The 19,416-nt window shown below is 47.2% G+C and overlaps 6 protein-coding genes across 6 annotated transcripts; 4 read left to right on the top strand and 2 right to left on the bottom strand.

Moving 5' to 3' along the window:
• Positions 1–416: 416 nt before the first annotated feature.
• LY89DRAFT_737142 (HET-domain-containing protein) lies at positions 417–2,879 on the top strand (the record flags this gene model as incomplete). The annotated part of the gene is made up of 4 exons (XM_018220220.1): positions 417–430; positions 490–1,429; positions 1,506–1,824; positions 1,972–2,879. The coding sequence occupies 4 exons, from the start codon at positions 417–419 to the stop codon at positions 2,877–2,879; spliced, it is 2,181 nt and encodes a 726-aa protein (XP_018067513.1).
• Positions 2,880–2,992: 113 nt separating this feature from the next.
• LY89DRAFT_687388 (putative galactose-proton symport) lies at positions 2,993–4,750 on the bottom strand. The gene is made up of 3 exons (XM_018215488.1): positions 4,084–4,750; positions 3,716–3,833; positions 2,993–3,607 (listed from the first exon to the last, which is right to left on the bottom strand). The coding sequence occupies exons 1-3, from the start codon at positions 4,342–4,344 to the stop codon at positions 3,171–3,173; spliced, it is 816 nt and encodes a 271-aa protein (XP_018067512.1). The 5' UTR covers positions 4,345–4,750; the 3' UTR covers positions 2,993–3,170.
• Positions 4,751–4,793: 43 nt separating this feature from the next.
• On the top strand, positions 4,794–7,092 carry LY89DRAFT_709087 (6-phosphogluconate dehydrogenase C-terminal domain-like protein; the record flags this gene model as incomplete). The annotated part of the gene is made up of 4 exons (XM_018217733.1): positions 4,794–4,799; positions 5,717–6,084; positions 6,132–6,243; positions 6,289–7,092. 4 exons carry the CDS (start codon positions 4,794–4,796, stop codon positions 7,090–7,092), a joined length of 1,290 nt encoding a protein of 429 aa, XP_018067511.1.
• A 536-nt stretch (positions 7,093–7,628) lies between these two features.
• Positions 7,629–10,011, bottom strand: LY89DRAFT_687387 (uncharacterized protein). The gene has a single exon (XM_018215487.1). The coding sequence runs from the start codon at positions 9,692–9,694 to the stop codon at positions 7,838–7,840; it is 1,857 nt and encodes a 618-aa protein (XP_018067510.1). The 5' UTR covers positions 9,695–10,011; the 3' UTR covers positions 7,629–7,837.
• A 169-nt stretch (positions 10,012–10,180) lies between these two features.
• LY89DRAFT_784917 (large subunit of L-aminoadipate-semialdehyde dehydrogenase) lies at positions 10,181–14,227 on the top strand. The gene is made up of 2 exons (XM_018222832.1): positions 10,181–13,712; positions 13,763–14,227. Exons 1-2 carry the CDS (start codon positions 10,513–10,515, stop codon positions 14,058–14,060), a joined length of 3,498 nt encoding a protein of 1,165 aa, XP_018067509.1. The 5' UTR covers positions 10,181–10,512; the 3' UTR covers positions 14,061–14,227.
• Positions 14,228–16,381: 2,154 nt separating this feature from the next.
• On the top strand, positions 16,382–17,424 carry LY89DRAFT_687384 (uncharacterized protein). The gene is made up of 5 exons (XM_018215486.1): positions 16,382–16,422; positions 16,475–16,726; positions 16,816–16,827; positions 17,002–17,136; positions 17,254–17,424. The coding sequence occupies exons 2-5, from the start codon at positions 16,626–16,628 to the stop codon at positions 17,315–17,317; spliced, it is 312 nt and encodes a 103-aa protein (XP_018067508.1). The 5' UTR covers positions 16,382–16,422; positions 16,475–16,625; the 3' UTR covers positions 17,318–17,424.
• The last annotated feature ends 1,992 nt before the right edge of the window (positions 17,425–19,416 follow it).

The raw sequence follows: 19,416 nt of genomic DNA, 5'->3' as shown, positions 1-19,416 counted from the left end.
TTACTATAGATTTAGACTTCACCATAACTATGAGCCACGAGATATTATAGACCGGTTTTAGACAACGATTTTTTCATGTTCCTCGTCAGCTATGAATGCACAACTTCCCCAATGGGGTGTGTGCAGGCTAGCAGAGGGTGGAACGCCACATGCCATTTTTAGCCAGGATCCGCATCTTCAGCCTCACGACCTTCTAGCTATCATTCTGTCTCCATCAGGAACAAGCCTTGTTTGTATATATCCGTATGATCGCATTCCAGACGTAGCATGAAATTCCCTCGCACCAGTTACTGTTCTGGTTTTAGCATCATTTCCCCTCACTGACGTCGGATGACAGGAGCAGCCAGGGGAGCTGAGCTTGATCGTACGAGGTTTGTCCACGAGGTGAACACTAACCAAGGTTGCTCGCAGCAAACATGGTCAAGGTCAAGTAAGTCTTCTCGACACAATGTCAGTGTTGAAGGTTTCACTGCTAATCTTAGGCTGTAGATCTCTTTTCAAGCTGCGAGGCTTTCGGAAACCAAGCAAGTCTGAGTTTCCCAAACTCTGCAAGACGTGTCGGAATATCGACTTCAAGAAATATCTCATCTACGACGATGAGACATCCGTTGAAGCAACAAAAGCAGCCATCAAGCTCGGCTATCTCGACGACCTGATTCAGCGGTCCTCATCATGCCCACTTTGTGCTCTCATCGTCGATTGCGCCAAGCGCCGCAATGACGGCGAACAACCACCTGTCGTGTATAAAAAGAAGCGAGTGAAAGTATCGACGTGTAGAAAGTTCATATGCAGAGTTTATGGCGAGGGCGATCAGTCCGCCATTGTTCAACGAATGGTGCTGGAATTCGAGCCTGCTATCTTCGGATACTTTTCACACATCAGATTTCAATTATCTACTCCGAACGAGGAAGTTTCTGGATTCGGACGTCAGATGAAACCGATCATTGACATGGCTCGGCTCAAAGGATGGCTGAGTGATTGCGAGGTAAGGCACGGTAATCAATGCCATGCTCCCAGCTGGCTTGGAGAGCAGAAACAACCTCGATTCCTCAGAGTCATCGACACTGAGAAAAAGTGTGTTGTTCATGCACCATCAGAATGTCGCTATGTAGCTTTGAGCTACGTCTGGGGAAATCGCAAAAAGATGCAATCACGTCTTTGGCTAAGTACGAAAGCCACTAAAGATAAGCTTGAGAGGGAAGGTGGTTTGGATGTGAAATCACTACCGAAGACTATATTCGATGCTCTTCATCTACTCTCGGAGATGGGAGAGCGCTATTTATGGGCGGATGCGCTCTGCATTGTTCAGGATGACGACACGGAATTGGCTGAGCAGACTTCCCAGATGGATTTGGTCTATGCTAGGGCAGTGTTTACAATTATTGTTGCATCGGGGACGAATGCTAATGCAGGGCTACCGGGACTACATGTAAGTTCAGGGTCATCCTAGTTTACTCTCCAACTACATCGAAGCAGCATACTGATTAAAGACTTCTGACCGACAGGCGAACACAAGATCTGCTCTTCAGGGTTCTATAAGAATAGATGACAAATACTCGTTGACACAAACAGTGGCTCAAGGCAATGCCACCCATCTAGCACAGTCAACATGGAACTCGCGAGGCTGGACATTCCAAGAAAGGCTACTCTCACGGCGAGTGCTCATCTTCACTCCCGAACAAGTCTTCTGGAATTGTGAATCAGCAGTGTGCTGCGAAGAAACCACATTAGAGCGATTTGAGGATATTTCTGTCCTCCCTCAAGCCTTAGACTGTCACGATGAATGGGAGGATAAACCCGACAAGTTTAGTAGGGATTCTCTTAGTAAGTGACTTCTTCCGAGCCAAATCTCCCTTGCTCGATAGTCCTTTCACTTTTGCTCGCTGCAGGATCAAATGTAGAAACAACTCCTAATGTATTCCCTTATTGTCTGAAAGAGAAGTATACTGACTTGAAGGTGCCGATATTTAGGGACCTATATAATTCAATATTCTGGTCGAGACTTCACCTATCAGAGTGACGCTCTCGCTGCATTCTCAGGAATATTGAGGAGAATGGAATACGAGAATAAGGAATCCTATCACTGGGGACTTCCTCACACAAGATTCGACCAAGCATTGTCCTGGGATGGCGGCGCTAAACTCAGAGACGCGCTTTGTCGTCTTACTGCTGAAGATGGCTCTGTTCATCAAGTCCCCTTCCCCACCTGGTCTTGGCTAGGATGGACAGGCTTCATCAGCGGTCCTATGTACAATGAGACCGTTCATGCACACACCTTGAACGGAACCTCGAAGTCCGAACTTCAGTTCTACAAGGTTGGTCTACACAACGATATCCAGCTAATACAAGGCCCTGATCCTGACTCAACCCCACCAACGCGTCGCTATCCCAAGAACGACGAGCAAAAATATTTTCCTCTTCGATCGAGATGGAAAGGCGAAACCTCAATTGAGAACATTTCACCAGGTCTATTGGCCCAACCATTTATAGACACAGGCCGACTAACTTTTTGGACAAGTCATGCCCGTATCATGACACGATATGATGAGACGTCACACGAGATTTCCATCGTTATCAAAGGCAAAAAAATAAACGTGCCTACTTCTGGAAGTCTATTTCAACGACACTTTGAGACCCGGCGCCGGGCAAAGATTATATCGATAATGCAAACTAGTCAGAAACGCCCATTAGACTTCATTGTTGTTGGGAGGTTCGCTGAGATAGAGAGGTTGGAGATGGAGAAGTTGAATGTGTTAATTGTGGAATGGGATGAGGATGAGAAGGAGAGAAATGTTGCACGAATGACCGGGACTGCTGTTATCGAAGAGAAAGATTGGGTGGAGGCTGAGAGGGAATGGAAGCTGGTGATACTCAAATAATGGCACTCTTGAGTATTTTCACCTTTCCGACGTGCCGGAGGCCTCATGAATGAAGAAGCAGTATCTCAAACGAGTATTGATGATGTACTCAGAACACGAGAACTGAAACGATCTTCAATTTCATACCCAAGATTCAAGGGCGATCTATCAACATAATGTGGGATGTTGAACCCCTCCCCAATTTTCGAATTTCCAGCCAAAGCAGCCGAGAATGTTGAATCCTCCCTCTTCCCAAAAAGTCGCAACGCAAAATGCAAGGAAACAACAAAAGAGATCCTCCCAAACTCAAATCTACTGCTTGGTATCACCACCCATCTCGCCGCTCAATTCCCTAGAAGTGACACCACGACGCTTCCCACCATTGATCCCTCCGTCAACTTGATATCCTGCTCCAACTTCCTGTGCAGCGGATCCGTTCTGACCAGTAGCTTCCTCGCGTCCATAGAGAGACTTATAGACGTCGAGGGCTCGCTGGGCGGCATCAACGACCTTTTTAGCTTGTGTCAATGCGATTTGGAGAGCTTGCTCAGTTGCATCTTTCATTTCCTCGAATCCTCCATTTGCGTTGCCATTTTGTGCCAAATTCTCAACGTTGCTGCTGACAACAACGCCATCTCTCTCGTCCAAAAGAGCTCTGATGTGGGCATTCAACCAGTTGCCTTGCAGTTGCTCTTGAGCCATGTTCTTGGCTCCACTGATGAACCCACGGCAAGTTTGTGCTCCACAGACTGTGATGAATTAGCAATTGAATTTCCGAAGGAAGCTTGTACTGAAAGATGCAGAACGGAGATCCAAGTTTGAGACTTGAATGGCCGGGAAATTCAATGCCTACTTACAGCAATCAAAACCTTGAGCCATATCCCATTCCGTACTTGGGTAGAAGAAGGTGAGCTCATCGCCTTTTTTGAGTCCGTTAGGACCAGAAATAACGCTGAGCGAGGCCATGTCAAAGATCTAAGAATAAGAAGAATGTCAGTAACTTGCTTGTTGTTGCGGGTGCACATTGCAGCAATATTGTATGCGGTACTCTCGTCCACGCGAAATTGGATATGTATCAATCTCAAGGACTTTCACTGAAACGCCCATCAGACTACTCGACATATTTCTTCTGCATCAATCGAACATGGAAATAGATCCAAAGTACGGCAACATTCTAGTTTTTTCTGAAAGGGGTAGTGACAGAAAAAAGGAATTGCAAACTCACAACGCTAGGCTCGCAACTATGGTTGATGTACACCAGATCACTATTCAAGTTTAAATGCTTGTCCTTTCCCATCTGGACAGTAGCATAGGTCGGCTTTTCGGCTGCAGTGCATGGCGGAAAGGCGAATTTTGCATAGAGTGCATAGGGCGGGAGGTCAACGAGGGAAATTGACTTGGTGGTGTACTCTTGTTCTTTGTTGACGAGTACTTTTTGAATGTCAGGGTGAGAGGGTTGAGCCCAAAAAGGAACGAGAGGTGCCATTTCTTCTTAGTTTCTTCGTGGGATCTAATTTGTGATTGTAATTGTGGGATGTGCAAACCAATATTTAGGTCAAATCGAGGCTGGAAAGGTAACCAGGCCGGGGATTCTGGTAGAACGATGTCGGTCGAGGTCGATATTGTGGACCGATTTGTGAAGTCCCTCGATCTGGTAGATACTTGACGTTGAGATGAAGTTTGCACTAGAATGGTGCTTGAAATCGGTTTTATTCTCACGGTAGTGGGGTCTTTGGCGGGGTAATTCTTATTGCTTCCCTAAACTACCTTGTATTTCTTTATTTCCCGAAGGGATCTCAGCTGCAAACAAAGTCTGCGTCGAAAAGGTGGATTTCGTAGTTTGAGAACAAAGAAAGAATGGAAAATCCCACGTTCACTTTCAATTTCTGATCGGATGGAAGGAGCACTACTAGATTGTCATGTGTCAAGAATTTCATGCAGGTACCGGACGCCATTTTCCCAGGGTGCTTTGGCGGGGCGGAGGAGGAACCGAGGTTGTGAGGTCTTGCCGAGCGAATGTCTTGGCGGAGCGGAGTGGGATATAAAGGGGGTGGAAGCGAGGAGGAAAAAGGGGTAGACTCCTCCATGGCTATCTTCAATTCTGCACTCCTCTAGCTTCTTGTAGATGATATGCACCATGCTGCAGGCTGTCTCGAAGTCCCTGCAGATCTACCCGAGCAAGGCCAATGAACATAGGAATTGCTATCGCATTGATACGGTCGTGGTCTAGATTTCTTTCACTCCTTCGAAAATACCTGTATATCGGTTCCAGTGCTACACAATATGCAGCCACCATTGTGCAAAGCTTGTTTCTCGCTTTATCAAGGGGTTCGTCTAGAATAGGGGAGAGCATTGTGGTTGGTGCAACCCCTGTAGCTCACCCGAGCTACGTCACTTTGATAACTGACGTACCTCACCAAAATAATTCACCGCCGCGAAGCTCGAGGCTGAAGGTAAATCATGGATTCACAGCTATTGAATACGCTTAAGTAGATTCATTTCTTTGCTCCTCCTCTGCTTTCCCTTTCTCTTGCAACTTTCTCCCAACACAATACCTCTTACTTCCGTAACACAGGACAAGCAACCGTCAAGATGGAGATAAAGAAGGTAATATATAACGTAACACCTCAGATTGAGCACAAAGCTGATAAGATCTCTAGGTAGCAATGATTGGAGCTGGATCTATGGGAGGTGGTATGACACTCCTGCTCGGCGAGAAAGGCATCGAAGTCTCCATCCAAGATCCTTCCGAAAAGACAGTCGACGCCCTTATCGAATCCGCCTCTAAGCAAAACATCAAAGGACTCTCGAAATACACAAACTACAAAGACCTCTGTGCTTCCTTACCCTCACCCAAGGTTTTCTTCTTCTCACTCCCGCATGGCATGGTTGGAGATACCGTCGTTGACGGGCTGCAACAGTATCTGGACAAGGGAGATGTGATTATTGATTGCAGTAATGAGGAATGGGAGAATACGCAAAGAAGACAGGGCAAGTTGGTCGCTCAAGGAGTTTACTATGTGGGCTGTGGTGTCAGCGGAGGCTACCAAGCTGCGAGAAGAGGACCGAGTATGTGTCCAGGAGGTGAAGATCAGGCCTTGGATATTGTGATGCCGCTGCTACAGAAGATGGCTGCCAAAGCTACTGATGGAACTCCTTGTGTGGAGAGAATTGGGATGGGTGGTGCCGGACATTATGTGAAGATGATTCACAACGGTATTGAGCAGTAAGTATTGCACCTAGAGGAGTCAAAAGTGAAGCTAATAAGAATAGCGCTATGATGAGCGCCATCTGTGAATCGTGGACGATCATGACCAAGCATATGGGCATGAAGTATGATGATGTAGGAAAGGTGTTTGAGAAGTGGTCTTCGGAAGGAGAACTGGTTCGTTTGCCATCTATCTAGAATTGGCAAGACTAACACTATTAGAAAAACACGTTCCTAGTCAAGATCGGAGCAGATATCTGTGAGGCAAAAGACAAGGAAGGCCACCACGTCCTTGGTGACGTCCAAGATAAAGTCGTCCAAGACATCGACGGATCAGAAGGGACTGGGATTTGGTCCAACACCCAAGCAACCTCCCTCCACGTCCCCGCACCTACTTTGGCAACAGCACACTCCCTCCGAATCGCATCTGCTTACCGTGGAAACCGAGAACACGTCAAGGAAACATTCCACGGCTCGTTCCTTCCCTCAAAATTCGACTTCAAGGACGAGGAAGAGAAAGCTGCATTCATCGAGGACTTACGACAAGCAGTCTACGCCACATGTCTTGCAGGCTATGTTCAAGGCATTAGCATCATCGACGTTGCGGACAAGCAGAACAAGTGGGCCGTTAACTTCAACAACATCGTCCAGATCTGGAGATCAGGATGCATTATCCAAGCTGACCACATCTCTTCGCTTCTGTACAAGATCTTCCACCCAGAATCGACCTCCAAGCACAAGAACCACAACCTTCTCTACGAACCCCTAATCGTGGACGAACTGAAAGCCGGATTTGAATCATTGAAGAGAATCGTGGTCAAGGGACTCGAGAAGAATGCCATCGTGCCAAGTATGAGTGCTACTCTGGAGTACTTGAAATACATGGGCAACCTCGATCTTCCAACTCAGTTCTACGAGGCTGAGTTGGATTACTTTGGGAAGCATATGTATGATAGTAAGTCGATGGACAAGGGTCCGGGAGAGGCAAAGACTGGAACTCATCATTATGAGTGGAAGCCCGCGTAAGGAATGTCATAGACTTCTTTGGATTTTGGATTGAGCGACTTTGGATTTTACGAAGACTTTAGAATAATGAAGCGATGAGATCTTCTTTTGCGTTTCTGAATAGCACTTCCCACACTTCTTGCAACTTTGACTGAGACTTTGAGATGAGGCATATCTCTGTTCAAGTTCTCTTCCAGCTCCATGAAGCCTTAGACTTGATTGAAGTTGATTCCCATTTTTGCATCGATTCCTGCAGAATCCTTGACCTAGATGTTGATAGAACAGCACTTAGTGTATGCTAAGATCAACGGGTAGGATCGCACGTCTTTGAATACCAAGAGGATTGGGTTGATGTGTGCTGATTTTCGCGCTTTAGGAACAGAAAGAAGTGTTGATGAGCTGCTAGCCCTGCGAATTGAACTCCTCTGAATGGTTGAAGATGACGTTATGCTAGATCCAAACTGAAATCGACCAAAATATGAAGATGGTGAAAGAAAATGAGAGTGTGTTCCATACTGAGAAATTGGGTGCGTGCTAATGTGAGCCAACCCACAAGACTTTGGTATCATCGAGTTGGGCAGACAGGTAAGTTGTTTCCATAACCAGACCGAATAAAGCTTTATCTCTATGTTACAATGCTCGTTACTTTTACAAAGCACCAGATCAGTTGAAATCCATCGATCTAGTATGTTCAATCCTTGAAGCCAGAACTCCTTGCCAGATCTACCAAACCCGAAATTCGCAAATTCGCTAATTCGCTTACAGACTATCGATCATCAAACCATCTTCCCCATCCTTCTGCTTTGCCCCTTTCGGCACCCGCTCCGCCTGCATATTTCTTCTCTTCCTCTTCCCACTTCAATCGCTCAACCCTACTTCGTGCCAAAAATGCTCTGGCAAACCTCCAGGCCTCGGTGTCTGCGAGATTCCACGCTTCAATTGCACCTCTCAATTTTTCTTCATCTGGTGTTCTAGCAGTCCCGAACTCGATAGCTCGCTTCATTAGTGACACCTCCTTTTTCTCGTCATCTGGGTTCGGTACAGGTCCGTCTTTCGGATCTGGCTTTTGGACAGGTCTTCTCTCAGGTCCAGGTACAGGAGTCTCTGACTTTCCTGTATCTGTAGCATTTCGAGGAATTGCAAATCCAAAATGCCAGTCGAGATCAGCGGGTGTCTCCTTCTCTGGTGTGATCCATAGAGAATGAGCGGTGCCGTACTTGCTTGCCACTGCTTGTTTGAACTTGATTACTCGTGGTGCTCCTGATACACCAGTACCCAGGAGTTCTTTTGTGAGAGTTGTAAGCCATGGGTCTCTTTCTGATTCACGTCGAATCCATCTCACATCAATGTCTTCGCGGAAGGAGGTCAACAATGCGTTGGTGTAAGGATGTGGTACCGTGCCAATGGTATAGAGTTCGGTCGTGTTACGATATGCAGGAGGAGTTGTGATCTTGAGCGGCGTAGATGCTACACATGGCTTGCATCTGGGACGGTTTGGAGGACACGATGCTGGCATCGGTGACTCGGGACACTGAGCAAGGAATTCGGCCAGTCTGTAAGCAGGCGAAATCATAGCTGACATGTGCTCCGCCTCTGGTTTGAGGACAGCGATTCCTTTCGTGAACAGATTCTGCCACGTACTGTGCAGGTGAGCCACCGTAAGCTGGTTGAGCATGAGCATCCCCGTTGTCCCGCCTTCATTGATGTCATCTGCTATCTTGCCGTACTTGTCCTTGATTGTGACGGGGTCATAGTATGCCAATGCTTCGTGTTTGGGCTCGATCTCAAAGGTCTCGGGCACGACCGCACTGATGAAGTCTTTAGCAGCCTTCAACTCCTTGTTCCCTAATGCTTGCTTCACCGCAGCTGTGATGTCGACTTTTGATCCTGCAAATAGGCCACTACCCAGTTTGTCGAATCTCGTCAGGACGGGGTACTCTCCTCGTCGGAGAAAGGTGAGTAATGGATCTTCGTAAGAGCCCATCGGAAGTAGCAAATAATTGCAGAGCATTCCAGTCCCCATATTTTCCCATGCTAACCACCTGGACAACTCGGTCTTGATGAATGGTTCGATGTCGTGCAATTGAAGCTCTGTATATAAGGGATTATTCATAGCTTCCGCTGGACTCAGAATGATCGGCTTAAAGCCTTGTGCCCACCACGCTCGTCTCCACGTCAACAAGATCTTGTTCTCCGCATCTTTGCGGTCGCTGTCTTTGCTAATTGTGTGGTCGTAATAGGTATAGATTGGAGGACGCTCTTCCAGAGGTGGCAGTAAGGAGCGGTTCTCGTCCAAGGTAACGGATGAAGAGAATGGACTCAGCCAATTCCAATTTGTGTACCATGAGACCTCTCCAGTTGTGCTATTCTTCTGAACTGGTGGAGCATGCGCTGCTTGTCGAAATGGGTTGAGGATGCTTGGTGATAATTGCTTAGGTATCTTTGGTAACGCAATCTTGTGGTCGGTGAATCTGCCTAATGAAGGGCCGACTGGTATCGAGTTTGGAAGCGTAAATACAAGTGTAAAGACCGCGAAGACTGCTATTGTGCCGAGCAAAACGGCCATCCGCCGTGGAGGAATTGCTGGCACAGGGCGGCCGAAAATGCTGCGTTGAACAGGCATGGCGGAGGAGATAGGCAGAAGATGGTATCGACCACAGGATGGGTATCAGTTAAGATCGCATCGAGATGTCGAGTGTGCAAGAGCTCGAGGTTGGCTCTCTGTTGGATCTCCTTTTTCGTGAATGACGCGTAGTCTTGGGCTAAACGTGTCGTTCTAATGCTTTAAACAGGCGATCCGAGAGATAGAAAGGAGAAGAAAAAGTCCAAAGTAAAGAGTCGCGATGAGATTGAAAAGGTGAATACTTTGGCAGGAAAGGGAATGTCTCAAGGAATAAATGGTAAATATCTTTCTTGACACTTTCCCAAGGCCAAGCCTCGAGATCTATTTCCGTCTAAGCGGCATCAGTTCAGTTGAGCCATTCCACAATCGGACAGGGGCTTGCGTAGCGGCCGCACGTGATCCACTTTGTCCGATGACGGCACGACAGAGCTCAAGCCACCAAAAGATTTTTAGCAGAACTCGCCAAATTTTTATATGCAAGACACACTGAGTGCGACTGTGACTCCAACATCCCATATGTTTGATCTTTCTTTGCTCTTGCAACAACATACAAAATCTCTTCGCTTGCTCTCACTTTGGTTCCCATGAGCAATTTCCCTTGTCATTCTTCTCTCATTATTACTCAATTACTCATGCCAGATTGACGATTTCCAGAGCATCATTTAGACTTGTCACTAGACTTCGTTCTTTGGACTATCAACTCGATCAATTCACTTGGATATTTTGTCGCAGTTCTTCCACATCCTTGTTTCGAGACCAAATTGAAGGGAAACTATATATCCCACGATCTCAAGCACACCTTTGCTCCCATTTATAAAATGGCTGCTACAAATCCAGACCTCCCAGATCCCACGGCTGACCTTCACTGGTCTGCGTTTCGAGGAGCCATCCATGACATATTCAGTGCCAATGCTGAAGCACACCCAGACAGACTTTGTGTGGTCGAGACGGCATCTGGTTCATCACCGCGACGAGAGTTCACATACCGCCAAATCAATGAAGCCTCAAATATTCTGGCCCACCACTTGGTGCAGTCAGGAATTCAGAGGGGCGAAGTTGTCATGTCCTACAGCTACCGTGGTGTAGACTTGGTGGTCACGGTTATGGGTATTCTGAAGGCAGGAGCAATATTCTCTGTCATTGACCCTTCATATCCACCTGACAGGCAGAACATCTACTTGGATGTAGCAAGACCGAGAGCTTTGGTTGTCATCGACAAGGCTACCAAGGAAGCTGGAGAGTTGACAGAGAAGGTCCGAACTTTCATCAAAGAGAATTTGCATTTACGAACTGAGGTACCAGGATTAGAACTCAAAGACGATGGTTCTCTTGTTGGTGGAAACATCAATGGCAAAGATGTCCTAGCAGATCAAGTCCCGTTGAAGAGTAAGGGGCCAGGAATTGTTGTTGGACCAGATTCGACACCTACTCTGTCCTTCACATCAGGTTCAGAAGGAAGACCCAAGGGTGTCAGAGGGAGACATTATTCCCTTGCCTACTATTTCGATTGGATGGCTGAACGGTTCCGTCTCACGAAGAATGATAAATTCACCATGTTATCAGGTATCGCCCATGATCCGATCCAACGAGACATCTTCACTCCTCTCTTCTTGGGAGCTCAACTTCTTGTACCCTCCAAGGATGATATTCAGCATGAAAGACTAGCCGAATGGATGCGGGAACATGGTCCCACAGTCACTCATCTCACTCCTGCAATGGGACAGATCTTGGTTGGTGGAGCTAGTGCAGAGTTTCCAGCATTGCATCATGCATTCTTCGTTGGGGACATTCTCATCAAAAGAGACTGCGTGTCAATGCAAAGACTTGCCGAGAACTGCTTCATCGTGAACATGTACGGCACGACAGAAACTCAGCGAGCAGTCAGTTATTTCGAGATTCCCAGTCGAGGATCAGAACCAGAATACTTGGGAAATATGGGCAATGTCATTCCTGCTGGCAAAGGGATGAAGGATGTGCAGATGCTCATCGTTGATCGAGAAAATCGAAATCGTATTTGTAGCTTGGGCGAGATTGGGGAGATCTACGTTCGCGCTGCTGGCTTGGCGGAAGGATACTTAGGAAGCGACGAGCTCACGAAAACAAAGTTCGTGGACAGTTGGTTTGTGGATAATGCCAAGTGGGTGGAAGAGGACAAGAAAGTCGCGAAGTCAATGGCCGAAGAACCTTGGAGAGAATTCTACTTTGGTCCCAGAGATCGCATGTATCGCTCAGGTGATCTTGGACGGTATATGCCTAGCGGTGATGTCGAGTGTGTTGGCCGTGCCGATGATCAAGTCAAGATTCGTGGCTTCAGAATCGAGCTTGGCGAGATTGACAAGTATCTATCAGACCACGTTATGGTCCTTGACAACGTTACTCTGGTCAGGAGGAATAAGGATGAAGAGCAAACACTTGTGAGCTACATCGTACCGGATATGCAAAAGTGGCAAAAGTGGCTTGAGCAAAAGGGGCTCCAAGACGACACCTCGGGTGAAGGCATTCAGGGCAGACTGCGCAGATTTTGGCCACTTGGGGACGATGTTAAGCAATATCTGAAGGAGAAGCTTCCATCGTATGCTATACCTGATGTCATCATTCCATTGGAGAAGTTCCCACTGAATCCAAATGGCAAAAAGGACAAGCCAGCACTCCCATTCCCAGATGCCGCCCAACTCGCAGCAGCAAGACCTCAGGGAGCATATGTTGAGTTCTCACCAGCCGAGAAAGAAGTTGCAAGCATATGGGGTTCGCTCATCCCAACGATTGATGAGAGAACAATCAGTCCAAATGATTCGTTCTTCGACATTGGTGGTCACAGTATCCTCGCACAACAAATGCTGTTCAAGGTCAACAAGAAATGGACGACTCTCAAGATCAACATGAGCGTCATCTTCCAAAATCCCACGTTGAAAGGTTTCGCAGGTCAAATTGAGCGCCGTTTGTCTTCAACCAATGGCGACGTTAACGGTCATGCTGACACCGTCGAAGATTATGCTGCAGATGCCAAAGCGTTGCTCAAGACTTTACCATCATCTTTCCCGTCAGCCGACGAGAAAATTGTTCCTTCGACATCACTCACCGTTTTCCTCACTGGTGCAACTGGTTTCTTGGGTGCTTACCTACTTCGTGATCTTCTTACACGTTCCTCACCGCCTATCAGCAAGGTTATCGCACACGTTCGAGCTCTTGATTCCACTACGGCTTTGGACAGAGTAACGCAAACCTGCCAGGCGTATGGCGTATGGGACCCTTCATGGACGCCGCGCTTGAGCTGTGTTGTTGGCAACCTTGGCGAACCACGCCTTGGTATGGCACAAGAGACATGGGATAGGTTGGCGCATGAGGTAAATGTCATTGTTCACAATGGTGCTCAAGTTCATTGGGTCTATCCATATAGCAACTTGAAGCCAGCGAACGTGCAGGGAACACTTGACATCCTGTCTCTCTGTGCGACGGGCAGACCTAAACAGCTCTCGTTCGTGTCTTCCACGTCTGTACTTGATACTGAGCACTTCGTCAAACAATCACAGGCTGGTATCTTACTTTCAGAGGAAGACGATTTATCAGGTAGTGTGACAGGCTTAGGTACTGGGTATGGACAAAGCAAGTGGGTAGCTGAGTATCTCGTCCGTGCAGCTGGTGCTCGTGGTTTGAGAGGTACAATCATCAGACCTGGCTACATCACAGGAGACAAAGCCTCAGGTGTAACAAATACTGACGACTTCCTCATCCGAATGGCCAAGGGCTGTGTCCAACTCGGCTGCCGACCAAAGATCTCAAACACAGTCAACATGGTACCAGTTAACCATGTCGCGAGAATTGTGATTGCTGCTGCGTTGTCACCACCCAAAACACCACTTGGTGTGGCACAAGTCACATCCCATCCGAGACTGACCTTCAGCCGATACCTTGCCACCTTGGAAACGTATGGTTACGATGTCCCTGAGGTCGAGTATTCTGCATGGAGCAAGAAGCTACAGGACTATGCCGTTGAGGAGGGTAAGGAGCAACATGCTTTGTAAGTTTCCCCATGGTGTATTGGCACTGAAGCAATGCTGACCCGCACAGGATGCCTCTCTACCACTTCGCTACCACAGATCTTCCAGCTGATACCGTCGCGCCTGAACTGTCTGACGAAAACGCTGCCACAGCATTGAAGTCCGACAAGGAGTTCACAGGCGAAGATTTATCGGCGGGCGGGTATGTTGACGAGGAAATCATGGGTGGATATCTTTCGTATCTTGCAGGTATTGGGTTCCTGAGCTTGCCGAGTGGGAAGGCGAAGAAGCCATTGCCGCAGTCGAAGATCAGTGCTGAGCAGAAGGTTGCGTTGCTTAGAGTTGGTGGTAGAGGAGCTCTGATCTGATAGGGAGCCAGCATTTAGATATAAAGAAGCGACTGAGGCGTTGTGGTTTTCTTCGGGAAAAGGCAGCGATAAAATAGCTATATTCCATGTCTGCTTGAAAAGAACCCTGCGAAAAGGATATAGGGGTAGAAAACAAAAGAAACATTTTCCAACTCGAACCAGGTTGGGTTTTCATTCTTTCCCGAGTTTGCATCTTATTTTCCTATAAACTGCGGCATCAGGTTGGGACTTTCAAAGTGCAGTCGTGTGGACCAAGGAAGAGGGTGGAGGTGAGATGCCCATGGTGTTCAGAAGATATCCGGCTAGTCACCAAGCAGGCTGATTGCCCCAGACAAAGCAAGGCGGACGGACATCTTTCGAAGAGATTCGTTCCTTGTGTTGATTTTCCAAGAGCTGCTGAGTCTACATGACTGAGGGACGATCAGTAGCTTGAAGAAGATCCATAACTTCAAGCCGACTTCCGGTCGCTATGCAGCTCATAAAGATGACTATGGCGGTCAAAAGTTGCTGGCTCGTTTCAGCTTACATACCTCTGCATGCGACCTGCTGAAACTCTTGACTTTATGTACGGATGCATCTTCCCGAGTTATATTATCCCATACATACAATCGGAGACGAACTTTGCGAGATGAAGTCATATTCCCTCACAAAACTTCGGTCGGATTTCCTAGTTCTCAGCGAGGTTTATGACCAATGAAACTTCGTAGAAAGAGAATGTTCATCCAAAACACTCGTCACTTGGCTTTCCGTACCGACTGCATTGACCTGACTGTAGATCTTCTCATGTCGACAAGAAAGTTCGAATCAGGAACACCGAGACTTGCAGTGCCAATCTTTTCAAGATCCCAGTCTCGAAAGTAAATGGAAGTGAGATCACTAAACGAGTGCATGCGAGTACGAAGTGAACGATCCTCAACAAAACGTAGGTATGAAATAAGCGTCCTAATTCGTCCATCTCGAAAATATACATCCAGATCATTACGCCATCAGGCCGTACTCGAACCCCGTTCTGGAAACCCCGGATGAATGTCAGCACCTCTATCCCGTGTCTAAATGCTCGATGAGGTGGGCCACGGGTGGCGCTGGCAAATCAACCAGATCCGATGCCACTACGACCCCCACTTCGGTACTCGAGCGAAAGAGAGTTTAAAGGGTTCGATTGCTCAGTTGGAGCGGGACGGTATCTGCATCTCAGAGCCGCATCAACCAAGCGAAAAAGAGTCCGCTGGCTGCAAGAGCAGATCGATGCGGCTCGGGGAATATTTCCAGCAAGTCTTCACGGTGCGATCAACCGCTAACTAAACCATCGTCGATCATTGTTGCCCACTTGGGGTCTCTGTGAGTTGTCCAGAGAGCAATGATCGTCCACGTCAAAGTGGTGGTGATCAACGGGCAATGACAGCATGCCACGGCCTAAGTCGCAGAATTGGATTGTTTTGAAAGGACGCTGATGCCGAGTCCGGTGCAGTGAGGTTGATTTAGTCTCTGTTGGATCTCGCTTGCTCATTACGTCTTTCATAGGGGCTATATCACCTGATCGGCAGCTTCGGAATAGGGATCCTTGAAGTTGCCTATTCCGGAGGTTATTTCATGCATGAGCTCAGATCACGGTGAGTGGAGAGGCTGGGAACTCTTCCACTGTTAGGTGGAACGGGTTAAGCGTACTCAACAAGGCTGATCTTCCTCCCCAAAGGAGGTTCTCCGTGCGCAGGAACAGTCGGAGAGTTAAGATAGTAACGTAGCTATAGATTAGAACCTGTTTGGGTATGGTACTCAGACTCTGGTGGACCCTATAACTGTATTTTGCACAGGAGACTACAGTTATCGTCAGTCTTTGGAGAACATCTGCCAGAATTGTGTTCAAAAAGTATTTGAGCGTTGATGTATACATCGTCTCAGATTACCAATGATTATCCTGTGATCTTTCATTTTGACTTGAAGTCTGCATGCTGTGTTGTATCTTACAGATTTTTTGATAATGCTCTTGACCGAATGAGGTAGCAGTACCCTTCCCGCTCGCTTTGCACAACAGAAGGCAAGATCTTCTGTATAATTGGGTCGCATAACCCCGAACAGCATCATCATTCTGCAGTCTACAGTTGTACGCAATATGTCAGCCGCTTCTCAAGCTTGATTCCCCACCACTGGTCAGACGTCGGCCGCTCTAAGATCTGAGCTCCAAAACTTTGAAGATAGAAAGTTACCTAGATACTTGGCAATCTGAAGGGTCCATAAGTTGTTGTTGATCACTACCGGACCATCGTCCGCTCAGATGCGTTTCTTTAGAGTTCAACATGTACTTGAGCTGATTAGGGTCTAAAGGTGATCTACAGCATGGATCAGCCTTCTGAGGAAAGTTCAGGTACTGCAAAGCTGCCCACTTCTCCACGTCATATCGAGTTGATAAGAGGAAGGTTTGAGCGATGAATGGGATGTTGGGAAGCATCTCAAGAAAGATATAAACACCCGACCTGTACCCCGACATCTCACCACCATCATCAACCAGACCAACAACAAGCTTAAAGACTTCTTTCTCGAAACACTTTCGTCTACCATTTCAACAAAATGCAATTCTCTATCCTGATCAGCACAATCATCGCTCTCGCGGCCACTACCTCCGCCGCCCCAGCTCCTCAAACAGCCGTCATTGATTGTTGGTCAACATGGTATGTCTTATCTCTTCTGTTGTGCGGACTTTGTCGAAAGTTCGAATATTATCCCCACCTCCACTTGTGATAGTGCTAACGCTTTGCAGTTCTACAAACTGGTTTGTCTTCCCTTCACACATATTTTTGATCCTTCTCTCTTCAAGAGCATTTCGGACTACGAGTCACCTCTGGAGCTAAACCGAATGGTGAACGAGGACTCCTTGCTTCCACGGCTCCTGATGAACTCTGATCATTACTCCAATATACCTTGCTATAGTGCTAACTTATCACAGCGTACAGTCCGGTCTTCTCAGAGGAGGACTCTGTGATGCTTCGGGAACTTGCACTTGCTTGACCGGCACCAAGCGCGAGGCTGAGCCAATGCCAGCACCACAACTCGAATGCTACGAGACATGCAGTACGAACTGGTGAGTTCTCCCCTTTGATACCATCGCAGTTGTGTTTCTTGACGTCTCTCACGACGATAAGAGCTCTGACGACCCCTTCCTATCTTGTTTGAGAATATATATGCTAACTTGTCACAGTATCGCTGCTGGTGATATTGAGGGTGGTATGTGCGATGCTGCTGGCACCTGTACCTGTTTGTAAAACATACATGCTTAGTGGGAGCAACAGGGAGGACCAAAAAATGATATAAAGTGCCGTTATCAAGATGTCTTGATAGATAGATCAATGCAGTATAGAATATAAATGAGAAAAAATATCACTCAAAACACGCATGCTTGCGCAACAATTTGCTCTCGTCATGACCATGAATGTCACGGTAAAAAGAAGGTCTTGCACAGGGTATACGTGCGATTCGAAGAGAAGAGTTTCCATTTTCTTTGCTTCGTTTACAGGTAGCCACTGGGCGAGGGTATGACTCGGGACAACCGAAGCATCGTCATTGCGAAGAAGTAAAAGGTTGAAACGCAGCTAGGTCACGTATCATATGTACAGCGGAGGAGAATGCTATGGATAATGTGTATTGATTTGTAATGCTACTGGCCATCTATGCTACGAACATGTAGGAAATATACCAAGCCCGAGTCCTGTCGTCGCGTATTGTTTCGCGTCCTCGAAGTGGTGCGTACCTGAACGTGAAAATCTGCTTCAATACCACAAATGTTAGCACAAGTACAATGCTAAATTGGTCACGCAGAAATATTTCATTGTGCTTTCTCAGTCATCCAAGGAAGTGTATGCCCTCATCTGTCCAGTTATAGGTTCTAAGTAGGACTCGAGTGAAAACTGCGAATGTGGTATGTGTTTCATCATCGAAGCAGGAAGGGGGAATGAAAATTGTGTGCTGACTAACCTTTGGCAACATACAACAGGAGACCCTCTTCCTGGTGGTTAGCTGACTGTGGGATGCGTGTGTAGCAAAGGGCCTGCGACGACCAGGATCGTGTCTGCGACCACCTAGATCTAGGCTCATTCGAGGCTGCGCATTACGCCGATAGGTACCTATAGAATCTTTGCAAGTCAGCGAAGGCTCGACAGGAATTTGATAACGTAAAGGTGATCATGTTCTGTTCTCAGACAAGGTGTACTGGCAAGTAACAAGCTTCCCACGTATGGAAAGCCCGAACAGCGTAGACTTCATCATGGGCGATTTAGTTGGGAAAAGAAGTATTTAATGAATTGTCATCAGAGAAGAGAGGAAGGGAGGCGATGGTGAAGGAACATACCGAGAAGAGATCATGAAAGCATAGTAGATGAGCGCAGCGATGGTTGTTGTTGGTGCTGTTGTTTAGAAGAGACAAAGTTGAAGCTTTCGAAAGCTCTCGATCAATTTGAAGTCGCAAAAAATTCTTCGTTTATTTTTAGTGGCGGGCACTAGCGGACTACCACGTGATTACTGCTGCTTACGTATCCCGGCTGCTCACTGCAGAATATGCCTCAGTCTCTCAAGCCTCCTGTATATCAGCTTCTCATGTATTTGTATTTGTATTTGTATTGCATTTGCATTTGTATTTGAATTTATTTGTGCCTGTGTCTGAGTCTAGGTCTTGATGACTGCGACCTGGACACATTGGATGTTGTTCTAGCATGCTCTCGGCCTTCAAGAAGTGCGACAGAACATCGGACTTAACGTTACCCACCAATCACCCAGGTTCGGGACCAGCTTCCGAGTCCGTTCATCGGCAATGTTTGTCCAGTGCAGAGAAAGAAGAAGAGGAGGCGGAAGAGGAAAAGGAGGATACAATACCCAATGGAATCTTGATTACAAGAAATTAATGTCGTTACATTGAATACATGAATATCATTGCAGTGATACAAAAGTCCAAACCATCGATATTAGCTTTCCTGCAGAGAGGGAGATGGGAGTACGAGCAGAATTCAGATTTGAGATTTGATGACTGAGGCACCTATGAAAATTGTAAGGCCGCCACACCCTTCCCGCAACTGGCTGCGCTGCGAAGAAGTTCCCCGTCTGTTCCACAGGAAAACTCCAAGAGAGATGCGACTCACCAGCACCATCTAATACACTCCGCTCTTCCCTCTCGTTGCTCACAAAATCCTCTTCTCAATTGCCTCACCTCGTCCCAGCGCCGTCCGTACAATTCGCTCCCTTTTGGGCTCGTGCTGTTCTGCTATTGTTGCTTGCTTGGGGTGGTCGGCTTTTGGTTCCAGCAACTCGTTCCCCTTCATGTTGTTGCAGCATCAGCACCCGTTTCTTGCATCGTGACAAGGGCTCACCTCGA

Source organism: Mollisia scopiformis, assembly GCF_001500285.1.
Source record: "Mollisia scopiformis unplaced genomic scaffold LY89scaffold_19, whole genome shotgun sequence".
Classification (NCBI taxonomy): Eukaryota; Fungi; Ascomycota; class Leotiomycetes; order Helotiales; family Mollisiaceae; genus Mollisia; species Mollisia scopiformis.
This window is presented reverse-complemented; position numbering and strand designations above follow the sequence as displayed.